Source organism: Filicampus tigris, chromosome 12, assembly GCF_054856515.1.
Source record: "Filicampus tigris isolate MCC_2025a chromosome 12, RoL_Ftig_1.0, whole genome shotgun sequence".
NCBI lineage: Eukaryota > Metazoa > Chordata > Actinopteri > Syngnathiformes > Syngnathidae > Filicampus > Filicampus tigris.
This window is the reverse complement of record NC_141228.1, coordinates 3,210,210-3,237,422: the sequence shown is the minus strand read 5'-3', so window position 1 is coordinate 3,237,422 and position 27,213 is coordinate 3,210,210. Positions and strand designations below refer to the sequence as shown.

Here is a 27,213-nt window from a genome sequence, read left to right as displayed (position 1 = left end):
GAACGCAAGTGGACCGAATCGAACATGCCATACTGAAACGTATCATTACACCCACGTGTGCCGTTACACCCCTACCTCCACCCCAGTCTGCCAATCCAAAGGCACTGTGCCCGATGTCCATGCAACGTTGTAGCGGTGTGTCAAGACAGCAACATCAAAATCGGATCTCATCCACCCCCGGTTGCCACTGAGAAGCTTTTTAACGAACTTGGTAACCTCAACCCCAGAGATAGAAGACCCCACCTCAGAGATCCCAGACCCTGCTTCGTGGCATATCGATGGAATTGACGGAGGCCTTGGAAGTATTCTCTCCATCGACTTACAATGCCTCGAGCCAAGGTCAGCAGCGTACCAGACACACTATACACAGTGCTGATGGTGCACTGCTTGCCCCTCCTAAGATGCTGGACGGTGGACCAGAATTTCCTTGAAGCCATCAGCAAGTTATTCTCCATGGCTTCACCAAACTCCTCCCATGCCTTGGTTTTTGTCTCAGCGACCACCAAAACTGTATTCCGCTTTAATATTTGGTGACAGAACCCTTACTTGCAATAACTGCATCAAACCCGTGACCAATGACCCATGGAAAATACCTGATAATTCCAACACTTTTAGGGGGGAACTTTATGTCCCCTTTAACAAAGAAAAATCCCAGAGAAATCTGTGGTGGATTGGGAACAGTTTCTGCATTGCTTTGATTTGGATTTTCTAATGAATAATTCAGCTCCACAGATGGTGTGCTGAAAACATCTTTAGTGACATATTATGTTTGTTCCTCCCACAAAGAATTCCTTGTGATGACTGACATAATTGAGCATTCCTTTTCTGTGGTATGGATATTATCTTATCATTTTTCCACTACAGTTGTTGTACTGAAGGGTCTGCAATTTATGTGGGAGTTTATTATAATTTCCCATATTTCATATTCTGTTATAAATAGGGTTCTAGTTTGTTTTTATATTGCGTCTGTTTGTATACTAGGTTCTAGTTTGTTCTGCGTAGGTTTGTGTTACGTCATGCGACTGAACGGTGTGCAGAGTACGCCCGCGGCGAGCGCGGTAAAAAGAGTTGGACATTTTTTCCCTACCGAACGGAGAATGAGCCGAGTGAGAAAAAAGATAAGTAACGAGCAGCGAGGTTACTAGCTGGCACGTGCCTCTACGTGTCGCGAGCGACTTGAGGAGTTGCCGTCCACACCAGCGGAGGGAACGTGCTTCACCAGGCGAATGCGCATTCTCAGCCCGGCGGCCACCAGATACGACCACCAGCTAGCAAGCAGCTAGCAGGACACAAGAAGACACCCGCAGCCGTTCGTGGTGCGTCACAGTCTGCAGGGGCAGGCTGTGAGCCTCGGCTGGACTGGGCAGCGTCTTCGGAGTCCACCGTCCTTACAACGGTCGACCGCCCTTGACAGCGGAGCTCCTCCCCAACGTTCGGTAGCAGGTGCACTCGCTCATTCGCTGGCCGAGAAAGGTTTCCCCGCCTCTCTCATCCAGTAACCGCGGCAACGTTGGCCAGAACATTTTATTATTTAACTAATTTGGGCGCCCAACTCACTAATAACCAATTGTTTGTCATTAATAATCAATTGTTAATAAATTCTAATGTTCATTTGGTTCCCTCTCGCTCTCTGTACACCTCACTTGAATTTGGTACAAATAATTAAGTAGTTAAGGCATCCGTCAAACCCCTGAAGTGAAATTCCTCTAAGCTCCAGCGCAGTTGTATTACATCTTCCCTTGCAACTATCTTAAAAATGTAGACTGGGCTGTACCCTGCCAAACAATGACTCCATCAGAGCTTGCATTTAAAACTATATTTAAGTGAATTCTTGGTGTGTTAAAAATGAGCCATTTGAAATAAAACTCTGACCAAACAAACAAATATTATTCAGAAACAATACAAATTAAGGGCGGCACGGTGGTTGACTGGTTAGCACGTCCGCCTCACAGTTCCGAGGTCGTGGGTTCGATCCCGGCTCCGGCCTCCCTGTGTGGAGTTTGCGTGTTCTCCCCGTGCCTGCGTGGGTTTTCTCCGGGAACTCCGGTTTCCTCCCACATTCCAAAAACATGCATGGTAAGTTGATTGGACACTCTAAATTGCCCCTAGGTATGATTGTGAGTGCGGATGTTTGTTTCTGTGTGCCCTGCAATTGGCTGGCAACCAATTCGGGGTGTCCCCCACCTACTGGGATAGGCTCCAGCATGCCCCGCGACCCTTGTGAGGATAAGTGGTATAGTTAATGGATGGATGGAATACAAATTAAATAACGTTTTTTGTCTGTGTATATAATGTCTTTCTTATTCCATGATATCTAGGTGCTGAGAAATGTAAATCAGCAACCACCAAATAAGCGTCTGTTTGATGCGTTTTACGAACAAAAAATTAATATTTAGAGTCTAACGTGGCTAGCTAACGTAAACCATGTTACCTTAAGTCTACACTTGCAGAATAACACACTTTACCCGTGACTCCATACTGTTATTTTAGTTCACCTGCTAACATGAGAAGCTAATGTTCGTAATATTATTTATTGCCTACTTTTGCTTTTACTCTTGAACAACGCAACTTTACCGGCTGTGGCTCCATATTCTTATGTAAAAAAAAAAAATAGTTTCCAGCTGGCACTTTTGACAGCTTCCGTTAGTTGAGCTTCCACTCATCGAGGTTTCGCTCATCGAGGTTCCCCATGAGCGTCGAGGTAGCCACACACAGCACATACCCCTCTCAAACCAGGAGGTCGCATAAGGCGCCATCTGCTGGAGGGGGCACCAAATTGTTTTTTTTTAGAAATAATCATTATTTGCCATGTGTTTTCTCGTAAATGATAAATAAATAATGTGAAATGTTTGCCTCGATACTTGTAGTGTGAATACCAATTAAAAGAAAAAAAGATTCCCACGAATAATGGATACAGTATATACTCTTAAATATCAGAGTTTGGCCAAGGTTTTTCTGACTTTTTGGTGAATAAAATAATGTGGAAAAAATATGATACGGGCACTCTAAATGCCGTTGCCTATTTTACATTCTTAGAATAGACTTTCATTGAGCAAATCTCAATCAATAGTGCCTTTGATTATTGAATTTTTTGGTTGCCGTTCGGTTTGTTCTGTTAACCCTCATTGAATGCAGCAGCCACAGGCCAACACAATGTGTTGCCATTTGAGAAGCGTTGCATCTCTGGCCGAATGTAACACATTTTCACATGGTAGTCACAAGTCAGTGTGTGCCGTGCTTCCTCCTGAATGAATTTTAAAAAGATTGAAAATGTCCAATATTCTAAACTTTCTACTGGTAAATTGAGAGCTTAACCTTTTGGCTCAGCTGTATTTTCATCAGCGGCTGCTGCACTGCATTCTCCGGTGTGGTAGAAGAGTAGTTAGCGTGGCTGTTTCACAGCTAAAGGCTTCCCCATTTGATTCCAGTTCAAACCTTTCAGAGAACCTACATTTGGGGCCTTTGTGTGTTCAGATTGCATTTATGCCTGTGTGAGTTTTCTCAGAGGGCTATGGCTTACTCACAACAAAAAAACTATATGGTTAAATTTCAGCTACTTTCCTTGGTCAAGATGGCCATAGTAACAGGCCCCAGATCCTGTACTGACCCTGTAGCAGCAGTGGGTAATTGCTTTTACCAAGTCCACAAAACACATGAGGACTAGTTGGGCAAATGTCCATGGATACAGCCACAAGAGGTTAAAATCTGCAAAGAGTGGCACATAGAATAAACCCAGCTGGTTTTACTAGTTCTTTTGAGCTGAGATGTTGAGATGCAGAGATGTTGGTTTTCCTACGACACCCATCGCCATCTTTGGAGGTCGTCGATGCTTTGTTCTGGTGCATGAGTGTTTGAAAAGAGAATCCTCCATATCTCAACCGCCAAAATGGAAGAGAAACATAGTGATCACATCAGTGAAAACTGAAATCTTTTGCAGTGTGGCCACAAGCACCTTGAAGTAGAACTTGGACATAACTATAGCTGCTCTCTGTGAGGCTGACCATTTATTTCCATTCATCAAATATGGTTTGTGTGATTGTGTGTGCGCGTGGGTGTGTGTGTAATTATTTTTTTTTTTATAGTGATTCAATTCCTTTGCAGCAGTACAGCAGGAAGGACCATTTTTTTCCATTTTAAATATGGACAAAATATGTGCAAATGTGCGTGATATGTGCTCTTAGTATATTTCATTTTTCATGACAAAGAATGTAGGAGACACAGTGAAAATGCACTGTATCAAATCTAGCTTTCAGGATGTGATTGCATAACATATTTCTTAACATAAATAAGTCACAGCACTTTCTCAACAAGAGCCAGAAGGGCACCATAGTTACTAACAATCTTATACGAATGAATTGATTTCTTGAACGGTTACTTGCATGCTGAAAGATGAGCATGATAACCAAAATGTCTAACAAAACATGACTATTATCAAAGCAACATGGGCTGATGAAATAGTGTGAATCTATACGTTCCTGAGCACTGACCCATTAAAAAAGGTGAGGTGAATGAGGCTCTGAATTGAAACAAGCCAAGTTATTACCGTTATACTACTCAGAAATGAAAGAAAATCTTTCCTCAGAAAAAACATCTTCAGTGGGTGTATTGCCAGCAGTACATTTTTGTTCCGTCGTGGTGGGCTTCATGATTTCCCACACTACAAAACAGCCTACCACCTACACAGTGTTTGACAATGATGTCATTGTAATCTTTCAACCCAACAGAAGACTTTATTGATCCCACAACTGGGAAATTCACAGCAGCAAACGATAATACACAATATAATATGAAAAGAGCAAGCCCTATCAAAAATAAAATAGGGGAGAGGAAAAATGTTATTTCCAAACGGCATCAAGTTAAAAAATGTGAATATGTTGCTGTTTGGTGAATACACCTACTGATATTTTTATGGTGCATTTTAAATCAGCCACAGCCTGACATGCAAAGTGGGAACACCACCGCCATGTCTCTTGAAATGTTGGTGCTAAGAGTACACTTATTGCTTCATTGTTATTGCTTCAATGTTTTGTCACATAACCAAACAGGCCATACTGACAAAATGATTACAAAATCGGAAAAGCCCTCATCAAAGGATTGTTTTGACATTGATTTGACTCTGTTTGAGGCAAACAAAGTTTTGACTTGGTGATTAATTTAATCTAAACTTAATGACAACATATGGGAAATTTGTACACCATGAGATAATTATATAAAAAACATTCTTTTTGGGGGATGTTTGAAGTGTCAATTTGTTGACATGACATGTGCTTCTGAATGTGTTAAGTGTAAATGGTCATAAATCAAAAGTGTATGATGTCATGTTTTCCTTTGTGTAGGCCGACGTCTCTGTAAAAGTGTATAACCTAGTCTACCCGCTACTTTGAGTATTGTGGCTCTACAAACCTTTTATTTTGCTGAGTCGTGTTGTAGACTTTGGCACCCTGCCTCCTGTCCCCCACTGCCCTATCCCCCGCCTCCTCTATTCAGGCTCCAAAATGTTTTCAGCAAAGCTGCAAAAATCTGCTCTGACAAGGAAACTGAATATTTTAGGTAGCTGGGCCCGGCAGTAACACGTGGCAAGTATTACACTACATCATACTGAGCTGATTTGAATGAAGTAACCAGAGCTGGGCAGTCCGTCCCAGTGTCGGACCGGTCCAGCACTTCGGCCCGACTGGACGCCCATTTTTGGGGCGGGGCATTTGGGGGTGTTAGTAGTAAGTTTGCAGGTTTTAAAAAAGGGCTGGACTAAGCAAGACCACAGGTGGATTTTAGTCCGGCCCACTAATCAGCCCGTGTGCGTGTGACGTGCTTGCAGGGCCGCCAAAGGTTCATCTCAACCTACTCTGCGAAATGGGCAAATGACAAAAATTTCCTCTGAATGCTTCAAATGCACCACTACCAACTGTGCGTCGTTACTTGCATTGGCCACATTCGTTCTGCAAAAAGCTTTAAAAAAAAGAAAGAAAGAAAAAAAAACACATTCGGTCTGCAGAAAGAGAAGAAAAGGAAGATGGAGCAGAAGGAGAATAAGAATGAGACAATAAGGAGACGAAGAAGAAGGAGACGAAGGAGGAGAAGGACACAAACAAACAAACAGAGAGAACAGAGGGGAAGCTCAGAAAAAATGCAATCATTTTTCAACAAATGATGATACAGCGCGAGTTCTACAAGTGGTAGTGATAATGACGAGACCCAGTAGCGCGAGCAGTGTCTGCTCAAGCATGCCGGCGAGTGACGTCAACATCATGTCGTGGTGGAGGAGATTGACGCTGGGAGTGGGGACCAGGGAGAAGTCATTAGGGTGCTAAAGGACTACCTGGAGAACTGCCAAAAGTAAGATAATCCATTATTAATAATACGCAAGTAAGCTACAGTTTATTTCGCCGTTACTCATGACGCTGTTTTAGAAAAAAAAAAAAGCCCTAGCAGGTAAAAATATGTTTCCCCCCACTTTTCTGCATCCATTTTTAGATGTTACAGTACTATATACTGTAATCCCCTTGTTGCCTCGTTTTAGATGTGATGATTTTCATCCATTATTTCTATTTCTTATCGCAGACAAAAGCCGTTAGCATCCCTCACGCGGCAGCGCCGCGGTTTTTTTTTTTGGGGGGGGGGGGGTGAACGGGGTCGGGGCCGATAATTTTTGTGAGCCGGAGGGTCCAGGCCGGAAGGGTACCCAGGTCACGGCCGAACGGCTGGGGTCGGCAAAAAAGTGCCCAGCTCTGGAGGTTACCGTAGTACATTACATACATTCAATACTGTATACATACTGTACATTACATTAGATGGGTTTGTTTGTGCAGGTGTACCATATGGAAAATATATTCTCAAAATATAATAATGAACATACAATTGCATCATGGGGTGGAGTCTCATCTACAAGCAAAGCAAACAAAACGGGCTAACAAAAAGATTAAACGTGATGCAGGTTTCGCTTAATTAAGTTCTTGCCAGCAATAACCTTTATCACCATGTCATAAGTGTACCCCCACTAGCACAATATCTGGTGATTTAAGAAAAATAAAGACAGGTCAAATTCATTAATTTCTGCATTTAAGTGCAATCTTGGAGTTACTCTTTTAGGGCTATTTTCCCCATACAGTACACACAAATGCACCAAGTACACCGCGCTTAGAGGGCCATCATTTGCTTAGTAATAATACATTTGTATTAAAGCAATTCATACATTTTAATCTTATTACTGAAGCTTAAGCTAAGCTTTGTTCAGTCGTGGGAAATGGGATCTTCCTTCACAATGACGCCTGTGCACTTGTGTGCAGCTTTAAAACCTGGATGTTACTTAATCAAACATCACCTCAGTCTTGCAGTGGTGCTCAGATCAGGCTTACTCTTAGAAGAAGTTACATTACAATAGCAGCCAGGTGAGGGTATAAGTGAAAGCTGAGGACCAATCAAAGGTTCTGCATAGATGCACCTCTGCTCACAAATATCACAAGTATCCTATGCATCCATCCATCTATCCATCTATCCATCTTACTTTCCCACTTTAATGTTTAAGATGATCAAACAAATGCACATACTGTATCAAAGAAAGATAACCCAAGTAAACTTAAAATGCTGTTAAATGGTTATTTTATTTCCAAAGTATTAATTGGAAAAAAATCCTATTCAAACCTACCTGGCCCTGTGTGGAAAAATTAACTTGACCTCCTTATTAAATCATGAATTAACTGTAATTAATCACATTTTTTGGGGAAGCTGAGTTTATTTTCATTGACCACACCCAAGCCTTACAGACTTGCTCAATCAAACGATCACTTTAGAACCTGTCTGACTAAACAATAAAATCGGCCAAAAGATCTCAAAATGCTGCAACACAATGCCACGATCCAAAGAATTTTCAAGAACAGATCTACCAGTCTGCAAAGTATTGAGCCATTTCTCAAGCTTTAGGATTCAAGCAAACCACGGTGAGAGCCGTTATTCACAAATAGAGCCTTCCCAGGAGTGGCCCCAAGATCACCCCAAGAACACAATGACGACTCATTTAGGTCACTTTTGCAATCCAAGACATCCAAAGAACTGCAAGCCTCCCTTACTTCAGTTAGGTCAATGTTCATGACTCAACAATAAAGAAGGGACTGGGAAAAAATGGCATCCATGGCAGGATTTTAAAGAGAAAACATTGCTGACCAAAAATAAGTTCAAGGCTTGTCTTACTTTTGGAAAAACAAACACACAAACAAACATCTGCATGATTCCCAAGAGAACATTCTATGGACTGGCAAGATGACAGTTGATTTTTTTGGAAGGTGTGTGTCTCATTGTATCTGCTGTAAATATAACACAGCATTTCAGAGAAAGAAAATTATACCAACAGTCAAACATGGTCGTGGTAGTTTGATGGTCTGGGGTTGGTTTTGCTACTTCAGGACCTGGATGACTTGCTGTGATTTTTGGAACCATGAATTCTGCTCTTTACCAGAAATCCTGAAGAATTTGGTCATCTGTTTGTGACTTCAAGTTGAAGCGCACTTGGGTTCTGCAGCAGGACAGTAGTCCAAAACAATCCAAAAAAGGCACTTCATGCTTGAAACCCCAGGTTTTGCTGAATTAAAACAATTCTGCAAATAGAAGAGGAGTGGGCCAAAATACCTCCACAGAAATATGAAACCTTCATTGCCAGTTCTAGAAAACGCTTCATTTGAGTTATTGCAGTGAAGGGTGGCCCAACCAGTAACTATAGGTTTAGAGGCCAAGTACTTTTCCTGCACCGGGCCAATAGCTTTGAATTGTTTTTTCCTTCCTCGATGAACTCACCATTTAAAATCTGCATTTTATGTTCACCTGGGTTATTTTATACTTATTTTATTTATATTTGGTTGATGTTCTTAAGCATGAAAGTGGGTTAACTATGCAAAAATAAATAAGAATTTGAGCTAATAATGTCTCAAGTCACTTGGGAGAATTTGATTCATGTCTCATATCACTTGAGAGGATTTGGTCAATTAATGAATCAATGAATCTATCTTGTAATACCAATGTAATAAAAAAAGAAACTAAAGTAATAATGTATTTTCATTTTTATAGTGGTAAGGAAAAGTAAGAAGTTACTATTTGTAGGCAGGATTAGTCATACAGTTCCTGTATATGTCTCAGTAGATAAAGTATAACTAATAAAGTGACTGGACAGTTTGTTGAGTTTTCATTTTCTATTGTTGATTAATAGTTATTTTTAGTACGTGCACTACGTGAGAAAGTTGCCTCATTCTCTTGCTCAGAGAATACGTGTTTACTCCCATTATACGTTGTCAAATTGCCTGTAATTCCAAACTTTGTCACTCATTGTCAAATTGCATCACTTCCCAGTTGGGGGCGTGCGGATTAAACACGCCTCTTTGTGACGTCACGGACGGCGTGACTACTGCGTAGCTAGTCGGGAGCGTGCTTGACTGGCAGTCACTGAGCGACTCGTGAGTGTGAGTGGACGCAGACTGGACGAGCTGCCACTGCAAACAAAAAGACGACGCAACATTCAGCGACCAGGCGGACAAGCAGCTCCTGAAGCCGTCTTGCCTCCTTCCTTCAGCCACAACCGACCAGCTCTATCATTCTCATTAAATATGTCTAATATCGTCTGCTGTCAAACGCCCCAGGTAAGATGAAAGTAAAATATATCATCAGCTAGACGCCAGTGTGGCGTGTTTCTATAAAATATGTCGGGATTTTTATAATATATATATATTTTTTTTTAATGGGTAGTGCGATTGTTGTGTCTTATCTGGCGATGTAGCTCCACGTTACAACGGATGGAAATGGCTGTCTTCCGCTCGACCGCTGCTGCAAATGGCCGAGCATTTTATCGGCCGCTGCCGAAAATGTCGCACACTAAATAAAGGTTCATTTGTCCTTCGCCGCCAGTCGAGAATTTTCTGGTGCTGCGTATGGACAATGGGTGTTATAATGCGTCGTTGTCTGCCTCGAGATTGAACTGTTAGCTAGCGCGCGTGTCTCGTGGTTGCCATCCCAGCTCAGCAGGTTGTAGCCACCGGAAAGCTAACAAGGACTGCTAAGCATGAGCCTCCATCGGCATTCATTGTACGCTATTCGTGTGGAATGTTTCAACGGTGTAGTGTTACGTGAGCTCTTGGCGCCACAACCGCTTTACAGTGCCGGGATGTATGTCGTGGCACAGGGCCAAGCGGAAGAGGTACGTTCCTCCAGCAGAGGAGGAAAAGCAGGGGGAGGCAGACCCGCAAAAGACATTGTGGCTAAAACACGGCCTCCTCTTATTAAAAATTCCTCTTATTAAAAATAACATCATGAATCAATACAATGCCTTATTTTACGAGTTGTTGGCTCAATATGGATGCTTTAATGTACCGCCAGCAAGACAATATTGATTGTCTACTTATAGGACTAGTATGTAGGTTTAATGCGCCATGTGTTGCCGAGTGGAGACTTCGTTTCGTGCCTTAAATCCTTCCTGCTGTGCCAGTAATCCGTTACGGAAACTGTTGGCCATAGATCTTTCTAATTGCTCTAATTCTCAAATAACCTAGATAATTTCTCGTTTTAAAAAAATGTTTCCTCAATATGGCTTTTCTGGTGGAGAATGACAAAAAAGTGGAAATACTATGATTAATATTAACCAATTGTAATTGCAAATTAAATTTTTTAATTCAAAAAAATTTTTTTTTTCAATCTCAGCAATTCGAGCTAGAATCAGGCATTATTTTAAACATACAGTATGTATGTTTCTATGTCTATGTGCTTCCGAGACAAAGCCCCCTTTTATCATTCCATTCCATTCGCTGTAGTTAAATTGATGCAGTACATTTCCACTGTGCAGTTGACTATCCTCTCCACTGGAAGGTGCTCTAAACGTGTTGAGATTTTCAATGTCAGACGTGCACTTCAGTGCTCAACTAGTCACATGGAAACGTTGAGTTTTGCTGTCTGGCCTCCACTCCCTCCTTTTTTCCTTTGCTCCCTTTTATTCCCCGGTAGTCAAGCTCACGCCTCAAGAAGCTTCACTTGCGAAAGAACGTATGACTCATACCTCACAAATTAATTCTCACCCGCTCAATAACTGACATTTTGTGGCCAATATCAATACTTTTTCTTTTCACAGTCAGTAGGTACGTGACAACAAAATTAAAATATTTTTTTCCGAGCAAGACCACTGTCACTGGAATAAAGGAACAAAACGGTGTTTAAGTTTTGTCTATCTTAAGAATTAAGGAAGTTATGACATTTTAAAGGCTTCAAAAAGCGGCCAAAAATGCATTCTTGTTTCTAATTCAAAACAATTGAATGGCCTGTGATCAGGTTTAAAGAAAAAGAAGCTGAGATCTTGAGGCCTCAGTTTCCTTAAGTGTGGATTAAATTTTAAAGGTGATATACCACAAGAAAGTGTTTGAGTTCACAAGCAGAGTAATCATAATTATAGTTGTTTAATTAATGCAATTATCATTATTTTTTTTTTATTTCGAGGCAAATAAGTTGACACATACCATGGCGCAGCTTTCAACACTTTTTGGGCGGTTAACGATGACCATTGTGCGTGTGATAAACATCGAAATATTACGTGAAAATCATCAAATTTAAAATGAGGCGACAGGAGATTCCACTGTACTCCATATTTCAAAATAGATGTGGAAAAAACATATTCAACAAGCCAGTGCTAATTGTTAAACCAATCTTACTACATTTAAACATTGCACAAGATAGTTTACCCAATGTAGCTTTATATTTTGTGGTTAAGTAGGAATGTGATACAATGCTGAATTAACCGAGGAGCTGCGGTTTAGGCTTTGCTCTTATTGGGGGGGCTACTTATTGAGTGGAGGCACAAGCCTAGTAAGTCAGCAGACTGAGTGCAGCTTAGACCATTCACTGAGAGTAGTTGCGTAATCAGTCAAAAAGTAGGTCAGTGTTCCCACCATCCACGTTGGGAGAATTATAGCTTTCAGCGCCAGTGCTGCTGTACTTGTGATTTGGTAGATTACACAAAGACTGCGGTGTGCTGACTGCTGAAGTGTGTGCCATGATGGATGGTTTTCCCCTGTGAAAATGTTGACGCGTGTTATTTTTTTATTTCTTGTTATTTAGCAAGTTTGCCAAAGCAGGTTCCTGGGATTTTTTTTTCCCTCTCATTCCTCTTCCTTTGGTGACTGGTGCTGTAATAAACACGTCCTAGTACAATTTGTCCCTTTTACACATTTTTTGTTGGGCTTTTTTCTTTTCGTCACATGGCATAGAGCGGTTTTGGATGAAGGTGGTCGCTTGATTTTTGTGTATTTTCTTTGGAGATCTGCATGATTGCACAATTAATATGCATAACAATAGATTGTTTATCTTACTAGTTATGACCTTCACAAGTTATATCATATTTGTATTGTATATTTGTATTTGTATTGTATACATTATATAAGTTATATTTGTTCAGAAAACAATTTTAAAACCTATTATATATTTATATATTAGGGCTGCCACAAATGATTATTTTGCTAGTCGACTAATCACTAACAGTAGTCGCGATCAGTCGATTAATCGGATAATATATAAATCGCGGCAAATCGCAGCAGCAAACTGCTGCTCTTATAATAAGCATCATTCACTTACAGCTTAAATTCTTTATGTACAAACTAATCATGAAGACAACATAATAGTACGTTCAACTTGTATTATCTTTGCAATTCATGCCATCATTCCTGACATGATTATAAATAAAGGAGCGACTTAAATTGATGGCGATATGCTGGCCTTAAAATTTTTAGCTGTAAATCTTTTGTGCGTTTTAAAATTGAACCAAAACTATACACTATGCAGAGTTGCACTAATACAGTGAAATTATCTATGAATACAAAAAGAAGTAGCACCAAGACATCATTAGCTGGTAGTACAACAGCTGCCTCTTGGCTTAAATTTCTTTTAAACTTCTTTTTCTATATTGTGGACCTAGATTACTTTGTTGCTTGTTTGTCCATGTTTTAAGAAAGGTGCCTTAAATTTCACTTCAAGTCTTTTTCATTATGAAAATAAAAATAAAACTTTGTCTTCATTTAATTTTTCACAACACGTTTGCCTAATAATTGTAAAAAAAACATTCAGTTCAAAATGTCAGGAAACCTTGAAATGTGTACTCTGTACCACTTACATAATTGTGTTAAATTGTTAATTGTTGTAAATTGTTAAATCCAAAACGTTCATATTAGATCTTAGGATTTTCTTTCTTTTTTTTTTTTTTATGGGCAAAAGCGTTTTATAAAATATATGAAGACAAAGTTCTATTTAGCTTTTTTTTATTTATTTATTTTTTTTTAAAATTATATTGATGCCTGGAATCTGTAGGCTTTTTTTTCAGCTACAATTAGTAAAACACGTGAGAATGTGCTGGCGCAACTGTGCCTGAAACAAATGGACAAAATGTTCCCTCTGTTCTTTTTATAGTTACAGTATATAGTATTCATATAGGGTGGAATAGCTAATTTAGCTGGAGTTACTTGCCTCTCACGAGACCAAACTGAACTTATGTCTTGATTTGATCCAGTTTAAATGCACTAAATGCGCTTGGTCTAGTGAGATCATTCAACACATGGACGTGAGGATATCTGAGTTAGAAGTGCTATGGGATGAAGAGCCTCGTACATCCTGTGCCACACACCCTGGTCTTAGTATTTTCAGGGGGGATTTTGGACACCTATTCACTTGATGGCAAAGCATCAATTTAAAAATGTTTCAGCCTTGTTCATTCAGTGCTTTTCTCCTTTGTCTTCCAGGTTATAATGTATGACCAACACAGAATAAGTACAGCTCTATAGCCAACGGGTTCACGAGGACTTGATTACAGTCGCTTCAAGCCTGATAGTTTGCTGGGGTGGAAGCCCTCCCTCTCCCTTCTGCAGCCACCTGTGTTGTCAATTGGCATTTCTTCTGACAACTTTCCCATCCCACTGCTCGGGTTAAGAAGACTGGAGTTTCCCTGGAATCTCCTCTGATTGGCCTGTTTGACGACCTTCAGCTCTAGTTCTACTCTTGCTTCCCTGGATTTGACATTTTCCTCTATTAGGTAAGATTGGGACTAACACACAATTAAGACACCTAGTTCTCGCCGGTCAGTAATATATTTAGGCGATAAAAAATGTAAAACGTGCGGTGCATTTTTCATCACTAAACTATTTCAGCAGCATGTTGTACCTGTATTCATATGAACTTCTCACCAGGCAGACCAACCAAATTCAGCCAAAATGATTCCGAATGGTTACCTGATCTTTGAGGACGAGAATTTCCTGGATTCCACTGTGGCCAAAATGAATGCCCTGAGAAAGAGTGGTCAGTTCTGCGATGTTAGACTGCAGGTATGATCTAAAGGCAAACACACACCACCCTCACACAAGTGCCAGCGCACCACGCTGACTCATTCTGAATCCTCAGAGATGACTAGTTGAAGAAGTTGCGATTACTTTGTATCATCCTGCTTTTCTTTACGAATTTGACTTTCATCCATGTACAAATCCTGCTCTAACAAATACACAACAAAGCTTGGATGGACCCAGAAAAATGGTTATGAATAAGTAACCTCCAAAAGCATTGGAATAAAAAATCTGGTAGCGTACTATCCAAAAATCCAGTGTTTAAAGTACCTTTCAAATCATGTGATTGCATGTTGAACAGAAAGTGACAATGTTTATACTGCTCAATCTCTTTAAGATTTGGTGCACCTAGTTAAAAAAAAAAAAAAAAAAAAACTCTTTTTTTTCCAAACAGGTATGTGGCCATGAGTTGATGGCCCATCGTGCTGTGCTGGCTTGCTGCAGTCCATACCTGTTTGAGATCTTCAACAGTGATATTGAACCTCATGGAGTGTCTCATGTCACTTTTGAGGACTTGGACCCGGAGGCTGTGGAGATCTTGCTCAACTATGCCTATACTGCCCAGTAAGTACCTGTCTCTGATTTTTTTGGCTTGACTTTAAATTGAGAGATATTCTCTCGTGAGAATACTAGTACATAAATCGAGGATTGTTTACTTACTCTTCAATTTTATTTTATTTCTCTAGGCTGAAGGCAGATAAGGAGCTGGTCAAGGACGTTTATTCTGCTGCCAAAAGGTTCAAGATGGAGCGAGTCAAGCAGGTTTGAATTTTATCGAATACTATGATAGACTTGTGTAACTTAAGCTTGATAGAACCACGCATACCGAATCTGTATCTGTGAATTTGTGATGTAATTCCACATCTGCAACTTTGCAGATTTGCGGCGACTACCTGCTGTCTAAGATGGATTCCCAGAATGTCATTTCTTTTCGGAACTTTGCCAGCTCAATGGGAGATGCCAGAGTTTTGGCCAAAGTGGATGCCTACATTCAAGACCATCTACTGGAGGTCTCTGAACAGGATGACTTCCTCAAACTCCCCCGCCTCAAGGTGAAATTGAATTTGTTAAAACATGCAGTTGTGTTCTTGACACTTATTCCTTCAATTGTTCTCGAATACTTTTAAATGGGTATAACCCAAATATCAATAATGCCAGGCCAGGAGTTATTGATATTTGCGTTATACACGAGGACAAAATTGTTGGCACCCTTCTGTTCATGAAAGAAGATCCCACAGTGGTAACAGATATAACTTGAATCTGGCAAAAATAGTAATTAAATTTTTTGCCACGCCCCCTACCTCTTCCCATGTCTTAGTGGGAGCATTAGGAACCGGACTCCATTTGTCAATTCACGTTCATTGTACATATATTGCAAGTAATGATCAAAAACATAAATCGGTACCAAAAGTCAAGATACGAACACAATGCGCTCCGATTGGCTTTTCGTAAGTTGAATTGTTTGCAGGTTTGCAATTTCAATCAGTAAGGGTTAGCTTGACGTTGTTCAAAGTCCACCTTCAGGGTGTACGGCCGCCACCGCGTATCTGAAAATGACACACCCTAAGCGACCAAACTCCGCCGGATTGTTGGCCCCCTCGCTGGAGCTCCGGTGCTCCGAATTTTCCAGTCTGTCCATTCATTCACTGCACCACATACCCTCAATAGGGTCGCACAACCTTGGAATTTTGCCAAGCCATTAAAAACACCCAAGAATGGCTAAGAGCACAGCATTGGACTATTCTGAAGTGGCCTTTGAAAGCCTTGATCTAAATTTTTATTGAACATCTGTGGAAGGAGCTGAAAAGCATGGCATCTGGAGAAAGTACCCTGAAAAACCAAGACAACTGGAGCAATATGCTCATGTAGATTAGGTCACAATACCAGTTGAGTGGTGAAATCTCACTCAAAGTTAAGACAAACTGTTTTGATTGCAATGTGAAGCAATGTTGGATTTTCGTTGAAATGTAATCATGGAGTTAGGCAGTAGACTTAATCGTGCAACCAAGCTGGTCAGTTAGGCAGTAGACTTAATCGTGCAACCAAGCTGGTCAAAAATAGATGCTCAGCAATTGATCTCTATTTCTGACCCTTTTATTCTTGGCCACTTGTGCTGCTGCATTAGTAGCAGAGTCTTACTTGGCCTAACACCGGATAAGATTTGTATTTACTGTCTACCGTTTTGACATTTAACAAGATTAACAACAAGTTGGTTGCATATTCTACAGACAAAGCTTACTGAGAATAGATTTGGGGCAAGTGACTTACATGTTGCAATGACGGGACTCTCATCGACAGTTTTCAGTCTTTTAACAGCACACTTAAAAAGATGAACTGACTTAAAAATATTCTTGTAAACACAAGTTAACCCTTAAATACACAGGGACAACCTTTTTTAACCCAAGATCTACTTTTCAAACAGCCAACCTACAGCGATTGAATTTTTGTTTTTTTTATTTGTCGATGGCAGTGGGGATGCCTCGAATGCGCATTCATCCTATATTGGCAGCAGATATGTGTAACTGGTGGTGTTTTACTCTTGCGGCGTCCACCCCACTCAGGTATCAAACCTGCACCGCCAGCACTACTTCTTTTGGTTTTGGAAGCGGCGCAGGGCACTGAGCTCAAATTCCCAGCCACCGGTTCAGCTCAGCACCGTATTTAACGGGACAGGAAGTGATGTTTTACTACCGTGCAAAGGTGACGTAATTTGTGGAAGTGAGACTGATAGGGGAGCGCAACATGTAGCGTATACTAGCACAAAATATATAACGACAATTCAAATGTCTTAACAATTCAAAAGGCTACAATTTTATTTTATTTTTTTAAGGCTTCTTAAGGCCTCTTCACACTCATTCATTGTGTATGTTCTGTGAGAGAGTGATGACAGGCCACCCTTCTAGGTGACCGTTGGCCGCTCCTCGAGTTGAAAAAAATATTCAACTCGAAAGCGGCTTTGCAGTGACATGAAATTAACCAGTTGGCTGAGTGATTTCAGATTGGTAACGGCAGTAGACCAGACATCAGGAAAGGCATCCGTGCTATTTCCTGGTAGGCCGCTAAGCAGCTACTTTCAAATATGTGAAAGCTTGCACCGAAGTGCTCTTATCCATGCCCAGCGGTGAACACTAAGTGCAGTGTGAAAGGGCCTTTAGCAGAATGTAGATTGCCCATGACCACAGTAACGACTAAATTGGAATTGTAAAGGGGGACTGAACTAAACTCCCTCCCTTCACTGTTTGTTCACAGTTAGAAGTAATGCTAGAAGACAACCTGACCCTGCCCAGCAATGGCAAGCTTTACTCAAAGGTGCTAAACTGGGTGCAGCGTAGCCTTTGGGAAAATGGAGAGCAACTGGAACAACTCATGGAGGAGGTCAGTACCAGTGTGTGCCCTTTGAACTCTGAGCGCGATTGTCATCCTTTCCCTCCCCCCTTTGACTCCTCCTGTTTTTGGCATCAAGAAGTCATTAAGGGGGCTCAAATAGAGCTACTAGCATGCTGTTGTCATGCTGCTATGTCAGGATTGTTCTTTTCCCTCTGATTTGTTGAGGTTTTGCAGTATGAAACTGTATTCCTGAACCATGCCACAAATTAGAGGTGAGACCAAAAGAGCCCCTATTTGCTCTTGTTTTTTTTTTTTTTTGTTTTGTTTTGACTTATCCTTTGGGTTGTGGTTGATTTTCTTATCACCCCATCTAAGTATTACAGTGCTCTTCTGCTGTGAAACGCAGAGAAAAGATTCTTGAAGGTTTGACCCTTGATTCATCTGTTTTACTGCCACTTGACTATCTGAACAGGTGCATGTTTATGTGTTCCAGAACTAACAGGCACTCCTCCCCGTTGATTTATCTCTCCTGTAGGGTTATTTGCAGCAGCAGGGGACCAGACTGAGGAGCCGGGACTGATCCACCAGGGTAATGAGTCAGAGAAAGGAGAGGGGAGCACTACTGCCTCTTAGCAGCCTCTCTTTGCAGCCAAGCAACACTGTGCTACCATCTGTCCATACCTATGGCACGCATACATACTCAGTATGGAGGAACCAATAGATTTGTTTCAGTACTACTGCCAAAATACAAGCCAACCATGCAGATTGCACACCACAAAAAGGCATTCTATTAGAAGAGAACTCCATTTGGTTGCAGAACATTGACCGTTACCGATACATTTTTCAACACCCATCATTTTCCCCCTCCTAAAAAAAAAAAACAAAAAAAACCACCTTTTTGCTAGACGTCCTTACCTTAACTTTTTGAATGTGGCAACTACAAAAAACCTGCCGACTTCCAGTATTTACATTTTTGCAATTGTTAATGACGCTACACCATTAGGCCACGATTGTGTTGCCATGTGTGCTTGCCTGCCTATTGTGAGTTCGATCACAATGAGCAGCTTCTTCAGCTGGAGGAGCGGTTTTCAAGCAGCAGACTGGATAATGAGGGGACAAATGCTGCCCCACCTATTCTTCATCCTTCACAGAAGATTTCGCTGACTGGAGCGCGTCGTTCTTCACTCGATCCCTCTTTGTTTTTAGATGCAATTTAGGAAGACAACCCTTGCCAGGCTTTCGGAATCTTCTTTAGCACAAACAGTGACGCCTATGTGCAGTGGCTGCAGTTTGTGTCTTTTAAGGAAACACCTCAACCAAGAAACTTGATTTCAAGGACGTTGTCCCTCCCCGCTTTCCTCTTCTAATCCCCACTATGCCGGGGCATACCGTGTTACCATGGAGACAGCCACATGGGTGTGTTGTTCCTGTTTGTCTTCCAGGTGCAAATGCTGTACTACTCAGCTGACCACAAGCTGGTGGATGGAGGGCTGGTGATTGAGGGGCAAACTGAGGTGTTTGGTGGCGAGGAGGACCACCTTCAGTTTGTGCAGGTATTCAACAAGTGTGCCCAGCTTCACTGCGATGAGCTCTCGACCGCATTTGATCGGCAGTGTTCAGCGTAGCCTACGTCGGGCCATGCAAATACCACCGCACGGCCTGTGCCTGGCCGGAAGGTCCAGTTCATGCAGCTATTTTTCTTGGTTACCATCTAACAACTTAATGTGGCAGGACTTTAATGCCTTGTGAGCTTACATCAAATGTGTTGGTGTTGGGCAGGTTGAGGGTTTCTCGAATGTTAGATGGGGATTTTGAGTTCATCTGAAGACTGGAGCTATGCGGTGTTGGTGTCATTTTGAGGTTAGGTGTGAGACTATGTAGGTCCACAATAGACCCAACTTGGCGATGGGTAGGATGAAGTTTCATTAGCTGGCGCTGGCCATCAGTTGGCCTAAGGTGTGTGCGTGTGTGGAGCGGGCTTGGCTTCTGTAGCTGCGCTATGCTCTTGCAGAAGAAGCCGGTACGAGAGAGCACCCAGAGACCGATGAGCTGCAGTTCCTCGGGAAGCCTTTCACCCTCCAGCCAAGCAGCAAATGCCCCCAAACAAACCACCAGGAAAGAGTGGAAGTATATCGCCTCTGAGAAGACTACTAGTAAGCCCGTTTGAGTGTAGCGTGGACGCCGTGTTGCCCTTGTTGTCTCTAACGTCGTGTTTCCCTTAGACAACACCTACCTCTGTCTGGCTGTGCTGGACGGTGTGTTGTGTGTGATCTTCTTGCACGGCCGCAGCAGCCCCCAGACCTCTCCATCTGCCACGCCCTGCCTGCTGAAGAGCCTCAGCTTTGAGGCCCAGCCCGAGGAGCTGGAGGAGCAGCAGCTGTCCCCGATGCGTTATGCTCGCTCTGGCCTGGGCACAGCAGCCATCAACTCTAGGCTCATCGCAGCAGGTTGGTACACAAATGAACTCAAGGTTCGAAATCATTTTTTTCCCTGCGGAGTAGTTTTGCTACTCAAGGACTTCATTTGATGAGCAAATTTAGAATTTTGAGGAGTTTTTATTTATTTTTTTTAGTGTTACCTAAGTATGGCCCTAAAGCAAAGATTTTCCTAGACACGTAAATGCTGAATGCAAACTTTTGAACACAATTGTAATCAGTGTAGAATCTTTCATTGAAAATTAATTTAAATTAATTAAAAAACAGGTCCGCTGATAGTGTAGTGGTACACACGCCTGAGTTGTGTGCGGGCAGCGTGGGATCCATTCACGCTCAGTGACGGTGTCTGTGTGTGCCCTGCGACTGGCTGGCGACCAGTTCGGGGTGTAGTCTGCCTTCGCCCATTGACGGCTGGGATAGGCTCCAGCCACTCCCCGCGACCCTGTATAGGATAAGCGCTTTGGAAGATGACATAATTAAAAAACAATGAAATGGAAAGGAGGTTTGACTGAAAACTGCTTGAGGTGGGAATTCAGGTCTCCCACACATGGATGAGTTGCTTTCACCACAGCGCTACCACAGACTTATTGAGAATCAAATCTTAAAGCAGAGACAATTGCATAAAATGAAAATTACCGGGTTATTTTGAGATTTTCAGACAACTAGCCAGTTAGCGACTTGCGTAAGAAGCTAACACAGCATGTATCTTTAATCATTGCAGCTTGCCATGCATCACAAATGTGACAGAAGTCCTTTAGTTCACAAAAAGCTGGCCAGTATTGGCTGAGCTTCCGATTAAGACAGTGACAACACAAACAGAAAATAGAAACCCAAAATAAAACGAGTAAATTGGTTTATGACAGCTATGTAACCAGAATTTTCTACGCAAGTTTGGGTGCGCCATAGTAGAAAACATTTGGACAGAGAAAACGATACAAAAATTGAAAAAATATTGTGAATTATGCGGCCACTAGTTCATTGCATGACATTTGTATCCTCAAAAACCTGTTGGGATCCTCCTAAACAGATGACTCCCTGTAACAGCATTAATATCATGTAAGAGAAGCCACACTTGTGCTGAGTCATCCACTTGACTATACACTTCGCGCTGTAGAAAAGTACCTTATTTTACGAACCATTGTGCATAGGTGCAATATCAATTCACTGGTCTATTTGAAAACATTTTCATAAGGCGCCACAGGTTATAAGGCACATTATCTTTGTGAAGCATTGTATGTTAAATAGTTTAGTGTTAGCACTATGATGCTAGGTTCACACCGGACACGAAATATGGGGTAGCGCCATGTGTCTCGCTTGCTTTAGTCCGTACAACAACACGCTAGCTTGGAGCGGTGGGGAGGAGGGGATCCTCCGACAGAAAAACAAAAATTGTTTGAACAGCGCTCGTCAATCTGGTGGCTGTTATTACTGTGGCTAATTATTACTGTGGCTAATGCTAAGTACTATTTTGGTTGACAGTTCAGCAGCTGTAAACGGGTCAATGTGCTCACTATTAATCAACCTTTATTTGCCCTGCCCCGGCTGCTATTGGAAGCTGGCTTTGTCGTTTACCTCACGGTCCTACATTGTAGCATTGGAATCAGAAATGCACATTTTGCATTCTGTCTGACCGTAGCAATTGGATAGTAAGACAAGAGTTCCCATTATTCTTAGACACGGAAGCAGGAAGTAGTTCTTGTTCCGGTATGATAAAAACAGACGCCTGCTAGTGTTAAGATGTGAATAAGCGCAAACGTAATAGGAAGGAATTTAAATTAAAGGTGACGAACTGAAAAGCTGATATCCATCTAGCCATGCATAAGGCACACTGGATTACAAGGCGCACTATTGATTTTTGAGAAAATTAAAGGATTTTAATTGGTGCAAAAAATACAGCTGTGATACCGCCAAGTCTTTCTGCTTAGAATGGCCACCTCATGGTAACTTCCTTTGGATGATGATATTCTCTTCACTGGTATCCTGTCAGAGATAAAGCATAAAACAAACAAACAAAAATAAAACATGCTGTTCACACTTAGTTTAATTTTGCAGAAAATGTTGGTCCTCCTCCAAATTTTCTGAGCTGTAAGGTGTTTTAATAATTGAGCTTGCACTGTTCAGTGTTGGCTCATCTTTTTGACCTTGTGCAGGCGGCTACAACCGAGAGGAATGTCTGAGGACTGTAGAGTGTTACGACCCCAAAGAGGACCGCTGGACCTTCATTGCGCCCATGCGAACTCCAAGAGCTCGTTTCCAAATGGCTGTGCTGATGGTATGCTGCCGTCATCTTCCATCTTAGTGTGCCATCATGTACATATGATCCACTTGTCATTAGGGAGGAAACTAAATCTAAATCATGATTACTGTGACCAAAATTGTAATGGTGTTGCCAAGAAAGTGTAACCCCCCCCACCCCCCAAAAAATAGTCTGTAACAAAATATACTTGGTGATTTTAGAAAATTGGAAGGGCAAAATTTTTCATGAATGTCATGTACTTGAGTTCTGAAGTCAGGGAAACCTGCATGCAATTCTTATTGCCAAGTTTTGTTTTCAAACGTTCCCAAAGACAACTATTGCAGTTTTTTCTCCATCCGCGCCTCACAGGGACAGCTCTACGTTATCGGCGGTTCAAATGGACATTCTGATGAGTTGAGCTGCGGGGAGATGTACGATCCAGTCGCTGATGAGTGGGCTCAGGTGCCCGAGCTCAGGACCAACCGCTGCAATGCAGGTGGGCGTGGCCCGCATGGATGGGTTTGCGGCAATCGCCTTGACTGTCGGCTCATGTGTGCTTTGTGTTTGAAGGTGTCTGCTCTTTGAACAACAACCTCTATGTTGTGGGAGGGTCAGACCCCTGTGGGCAGAAAGGACTGAAGAACTGTGATGCCTTTGACCCAGTCACCAAAACCTGGTCTAGTTGCGCCCCCCTCAACATCAGTATGTGTTCATTCCCCCCTCCGCTCCAGTTCTGCTGACATCTGGTGGTAGTCCAAGCTAAATGATTGTCCGCTTTTCAGGACGGCATCAGGCCGCAGTGTGCGAGTTGGATGGTTTTATGTATGTGATCGGAGGGGCCGAGTCCTGGAACTGCTTGAACACTGTGGAACGCTACAATCCTGAGAACAACACCTGGAGCCTGATAGCACCCATGAATGTGGCCCGCAGGGGGGCCGGCGTGGCCATCTATGCCGGTAAGATCACGTGTTAAGTGGGGCTTCTCAGCTACTCGCATCTCCTGGGAGAATTGCTCCCACCCCCACCCCGCCCGCATGCACACATAGTAGGGGGCTTGGACACTAAGTTTGGGGAAGAAAGGTAAATTCTGTCGAAGCTACCACGAAAAACAACAACACCGTTTGGCAGTATTTTGATGCAGCAGATGACAACAAGGTCGTCTGTAGGCTTTGTAAGCATAAACTCGCTTACAACCACTCTCCCGGAGCGACAAGAAACCACATCCAAAGTAAATCTCGATGTGAATCTGCAGGTCGATGGCGGCGGGGCCAGGCAGACGAGCATGAGAGCGTTTGTTCCAGCCAGTCGCTGCGATGCTCACTGCACAGCAAAGATTACCCAACTAATTTGTAAAATGACGCGATATGCTGCCGCTTGGTTTTGTTGAGGGCAAACGAAAAATTTGAAAAATTAATGCTATATATCGATCCTAAGTACGTGGTGCCAAGTCGCAAAACAATAACGCCCCAACTTGAGAGTAGCCATAACCAAATGAAAGAGGAGATACTACGAGCGTTTGAGCGGGTCAGCTACGTGGCCAATGCCTTAACTACAGACGGATGGACGTCCATAGCCACCGAATCTTACATGACTATAACGTGTATAACGTATGTGGACGAAGGACATCTCCGCAGCTGTGTGCTTCATGCGCCTTGGAGGACACACAGCTGAAAACTTGGCTGCTCTCCTACGTAGTGTGAAGGGTATGTGGGCACTAGAAAATAAAGTCGTCGCCTGTGTCCATGATAATGCAGCTAACATGGTGCTAGCGAATGAGACCCTGCTGGACTGGGAGTCGGTACCTTTACTCGTTACATTATTCATAATAAATGCCAAGCATTGCATTGGCAAATGTATCAAAAGTATTTCTCTTTCAATTGTTCACTTTTATTCAGTCAGTTGTTGGATCAATAGAATTTAAATTAACAAACTGTCCTGAATGTTTGGGCTACAATAGCCCCTACTGTAAATACACAAAACATTTGCATTTTAAACTTTGAATTCAATATGTATTAAATTTCAAGTTTTCTTGCAATATGTTAGGTTTTTTTATATCTTAGAAAATGGACTTAGTTTTAAAATTCTAACAAAATGTACAGGGAGCTCCCAAGCTCAGCAGCATGTCTTATAAAGTTAAATGAAAACATACAATTAAATACAGTATCTCCTTTTAAGTTTACAATAGTAATAGTTTCCCCCAAATTCAATATACTGTACTGTAATACAAATGTTCATCTTTTACCTATCACTTATTATCTTTGTTTTAAAGTTCCAAAACAAAAAATCCTTAACGCAGCAACTGGCCAGCGGCGAAATGAACATCTCATCTCTCCGTTTCTTTTTGTGGGTGTTCCTTTATTCTTGCGTATCTCATAGGCAGCTGCCGTCTTCATCATCCTGGCTTTCTGCGGCAGAAAGTCGGGACACAAGCACAGCCATTACTGACTTTCACTTGCAGTGCTTTACTATTGAATTTCTGCATCAGTTTTAATGTGGCTTACAGACACATAAACTCACTTCTTATTCCCTATCTATTTTATCAGTAACCTTATTTCACATGGTTCAGCCTTTCTCCGCAGCCATGGGGTTGACGCAGCAAATTAATGGCTAGTTGGGAGTTATCCTGCGAGCTAACTACTAGCGGGGGGAGGCAGCGTTATTTACATTTAATACACAAGGTAACTTGATGTGTTTTGCACTGAATTAAAATTGCTCTAAATTCAAGTGATTCACACTTAAGGCATGTGTAGAGTGAGTGATAGTGAACAGAGCTGCTGCTTCACTTGTGTTTATATAACGTTAATGGGCTCATAGTAATTAGTTACAAGTAGCTGTGAGTTGTAGAAGAGATACTGCATTACAATTTTGCCAACGTCTGTAACCTTAACTTACCTTCGCTCACTGGACTGTTTGCAATATTTTCTCCTCTTATGGTGCGTGCGCACGTCTTGAAACGCAGTGCTCTTGCTCAACACTCTCGAAGCAACAACCAGCTTTGACTGCTGATTACCTGTTACCCACTGCACGAGCAACCAATCAGATGGTGCCGTGGGCGGGTCAACGCCAGTCACAGGCTCAGCAGACAGACATGCGCTGCGGCTATGAGAGCCAAAATAACAGTTTTTAATTGATCGCATATCGGCCACCAAATTAATAAAAAAGGCCGATGCTGATAATCGCCAAAATGACAAATATCGGCCCCGATAATCAGTCTCTATACTCTATACATCTATGTAGCTATTGCACCAAAAACCAGACATTTGCAGCTAGAATTCTCATTTGCCACGTTAATAATGAGTGTATTCCTAATTAGTTTGAATTATCTTCATTGGGAAAAAAAAATGCTTTTCTTTCAAAAATAAGGAAATTTCTTGGTGATCCCCAAACTTTTAAACGGTAGTGTATATATGTAATCTGTGTGTGTATAAATATGTACAAGAATGTCAAATGCAAGCGGATTGACTTGCTTGTATATTATAAAAACCCACAACTGCGGTCTTAAAAATCCATGTCTTGTGCTATTCAGGCAAACTCTTTGTCGTTGGCGGCTTTGACGGCTCACACGCGCTGCGCTGCGTGGAGGTCTACGACCCGGCTCGAAATGAGTGGAGGATGCTAGGCAGCATGACCACTTCCCGCAGCAATGCGGGCGTGGTCATGCTGGGCGACACCATCTACGCTGTGGGCGGCTTTGACGGCAACGACTTCTTGAACACAATGGAGGTGTACAACCCAGAAGCGAACGAGTGGAGCAACTGCATCAAGGCCCTCTTTCCATTCTCTGAGTGACACAGCGCTGCACCCTTTTCCAAACTAACAGGCTTAGTGACATAATCGTGTTTCGTGATATCCTATACGTGTGTATATGTATGAGAGTGAGTGAGTTGAGTGGATGTTGGGTTGGGAGGGAGGATTCTGGACAAGGGGTCTTCAATGAAGACTGGCTTATATTAGGCGGGGTGGGGTGGGGCTTGTTGCCCAAAGCAACACAAATGAAGCCTTTTCAGATTGCGTACATTGTTCTACGTGCTGTACATATTGTTTGTCATATGCCAACATTTAATAAACACCTAGTGCTTTTATTTTCTCTTTAGACTTGAAAATTGAGGGTTTTTACCGGAGTCAACTACTGGTCACTCGGAAAGTGCAAGTGTGATGAGCTACGTTTTGTGTTATTTTACTCACATACTGAGGTGGATGAGAAGCCTTATGTAACACCTAATATACCCCCCCCCCCCGTTTTAAATTTGGTTTGTGTTTGGAATCTTAAATATAATGGCCTTTTTATATTTTTATACACTGCAGATTTCTCAAAATAGATACTAGCAGATGGCTTAATTCATCAACCAGTGCCAGTTTTGAGTTTTCTTTTTCTGTGCTCCCTTCACATGCACAGCCAAGCTTCGACTTAGTTTTTGTGATTTAACTCAAGGTGTGAATGCAGTTACTGAAAAAACTAAAAGGTTTGCTTTGGCAAACAAGCAATGACAGATTTTTCTGGAAGGAGTGTTATGAAGACAGTTCACATGTTTGTAATATTTCTTAATAAACCATAAAAAATTCAATTTTTGTCATGATTCATTTATAACACAAATGGGGATCATCAAAAGGAGGCAGGGGACAAAAGTTGCCAGTGTACCACTATTGATCAACCAAACAAGGCACTGCAAATCTTGGCCAAGATGTTTAGCACCTTCGATCACCGGTCAGGTCAAGTCTGATCTTTCATTGGCACCAATGTGTCTCAGACAACCATGCTATAATGTGCTGCTTCAGTGTATTGTAGTGCGGTGCGGGGGTGTTAGCTAAATTAGTGGATTTCAACAGAATAACGTCACCTGCCCATCCAAGATCGAATCCATATTTAACG

General features: G+C 42.0%; 1 protein-coding gene across 1 annotated transcript; it reads left to right on the top strand.

The window, feature by feature from the left end:
• Positions 1-9,407: 9,407 nt before the first annotated feature.
• ivns1abpa (influenza virus NS1A binding protein a) lies at positions 9,408-26,908 on the top strand. Its single transcript, XM_086046584.1, has 15 exons — positions 9,408-9,623; positions 13,752-14,041; positions 14,196-14,330; positions 14,740-14,909; positions 15,032-15,107; positions 15,224-15,397; positions 17,595-17,720; positions 19,115-19,225; positions 19,684-19,825; positions 19,895-20,119; positions 22,258-22,379; positions 22,713-22,839; positions 22,914-23,045; positions 23,126-23,299; positions 25,870-26,908. The coding sequence occupies exons 3-15, from the start codon at positions 14,220-14,222 to the stop codon at positions 26,130-26,132; spliced, it is 1,953 nt and encodes a 650-aa protein (XP_085902710.1). The 5' UTR covers positions 9,408-9,623; positions 13,752-14,041; positions 14,196-14,219; the 3' UTR covers positions 26,133-26,908.
• Positions 26,909-27,213: the final 305 nt, after the last annotated feature.

What these genes read in the sequence shown, in the direction of transcription:
- ivns1abpa (XM_086046584.1), top strand. Translation starts at nt 14,220, where the DNA reads ATGATTCCGAATGGTTACCTGATCTTTGAGGACGAGAATTTCCTGGAT. An exon ending in ACCACCTTCAGTTTGTGCAG is followed by an intron (nt 19,226 to 19,683) that starts GTATTCAACAAG and finishes ATGCTCTTGCAG; the next exon opens with AAGAAGCCGGTACGAGAGAG. An exon ending in TCCAAATGGCTGTGCTGATG is followed by an intron (nt 22,380 to 22,712) that starts GTATGCTGCCGT and finishes CGCGCCTCACAG; the next exon opens with GGACAGCTCTACGTTATCGG.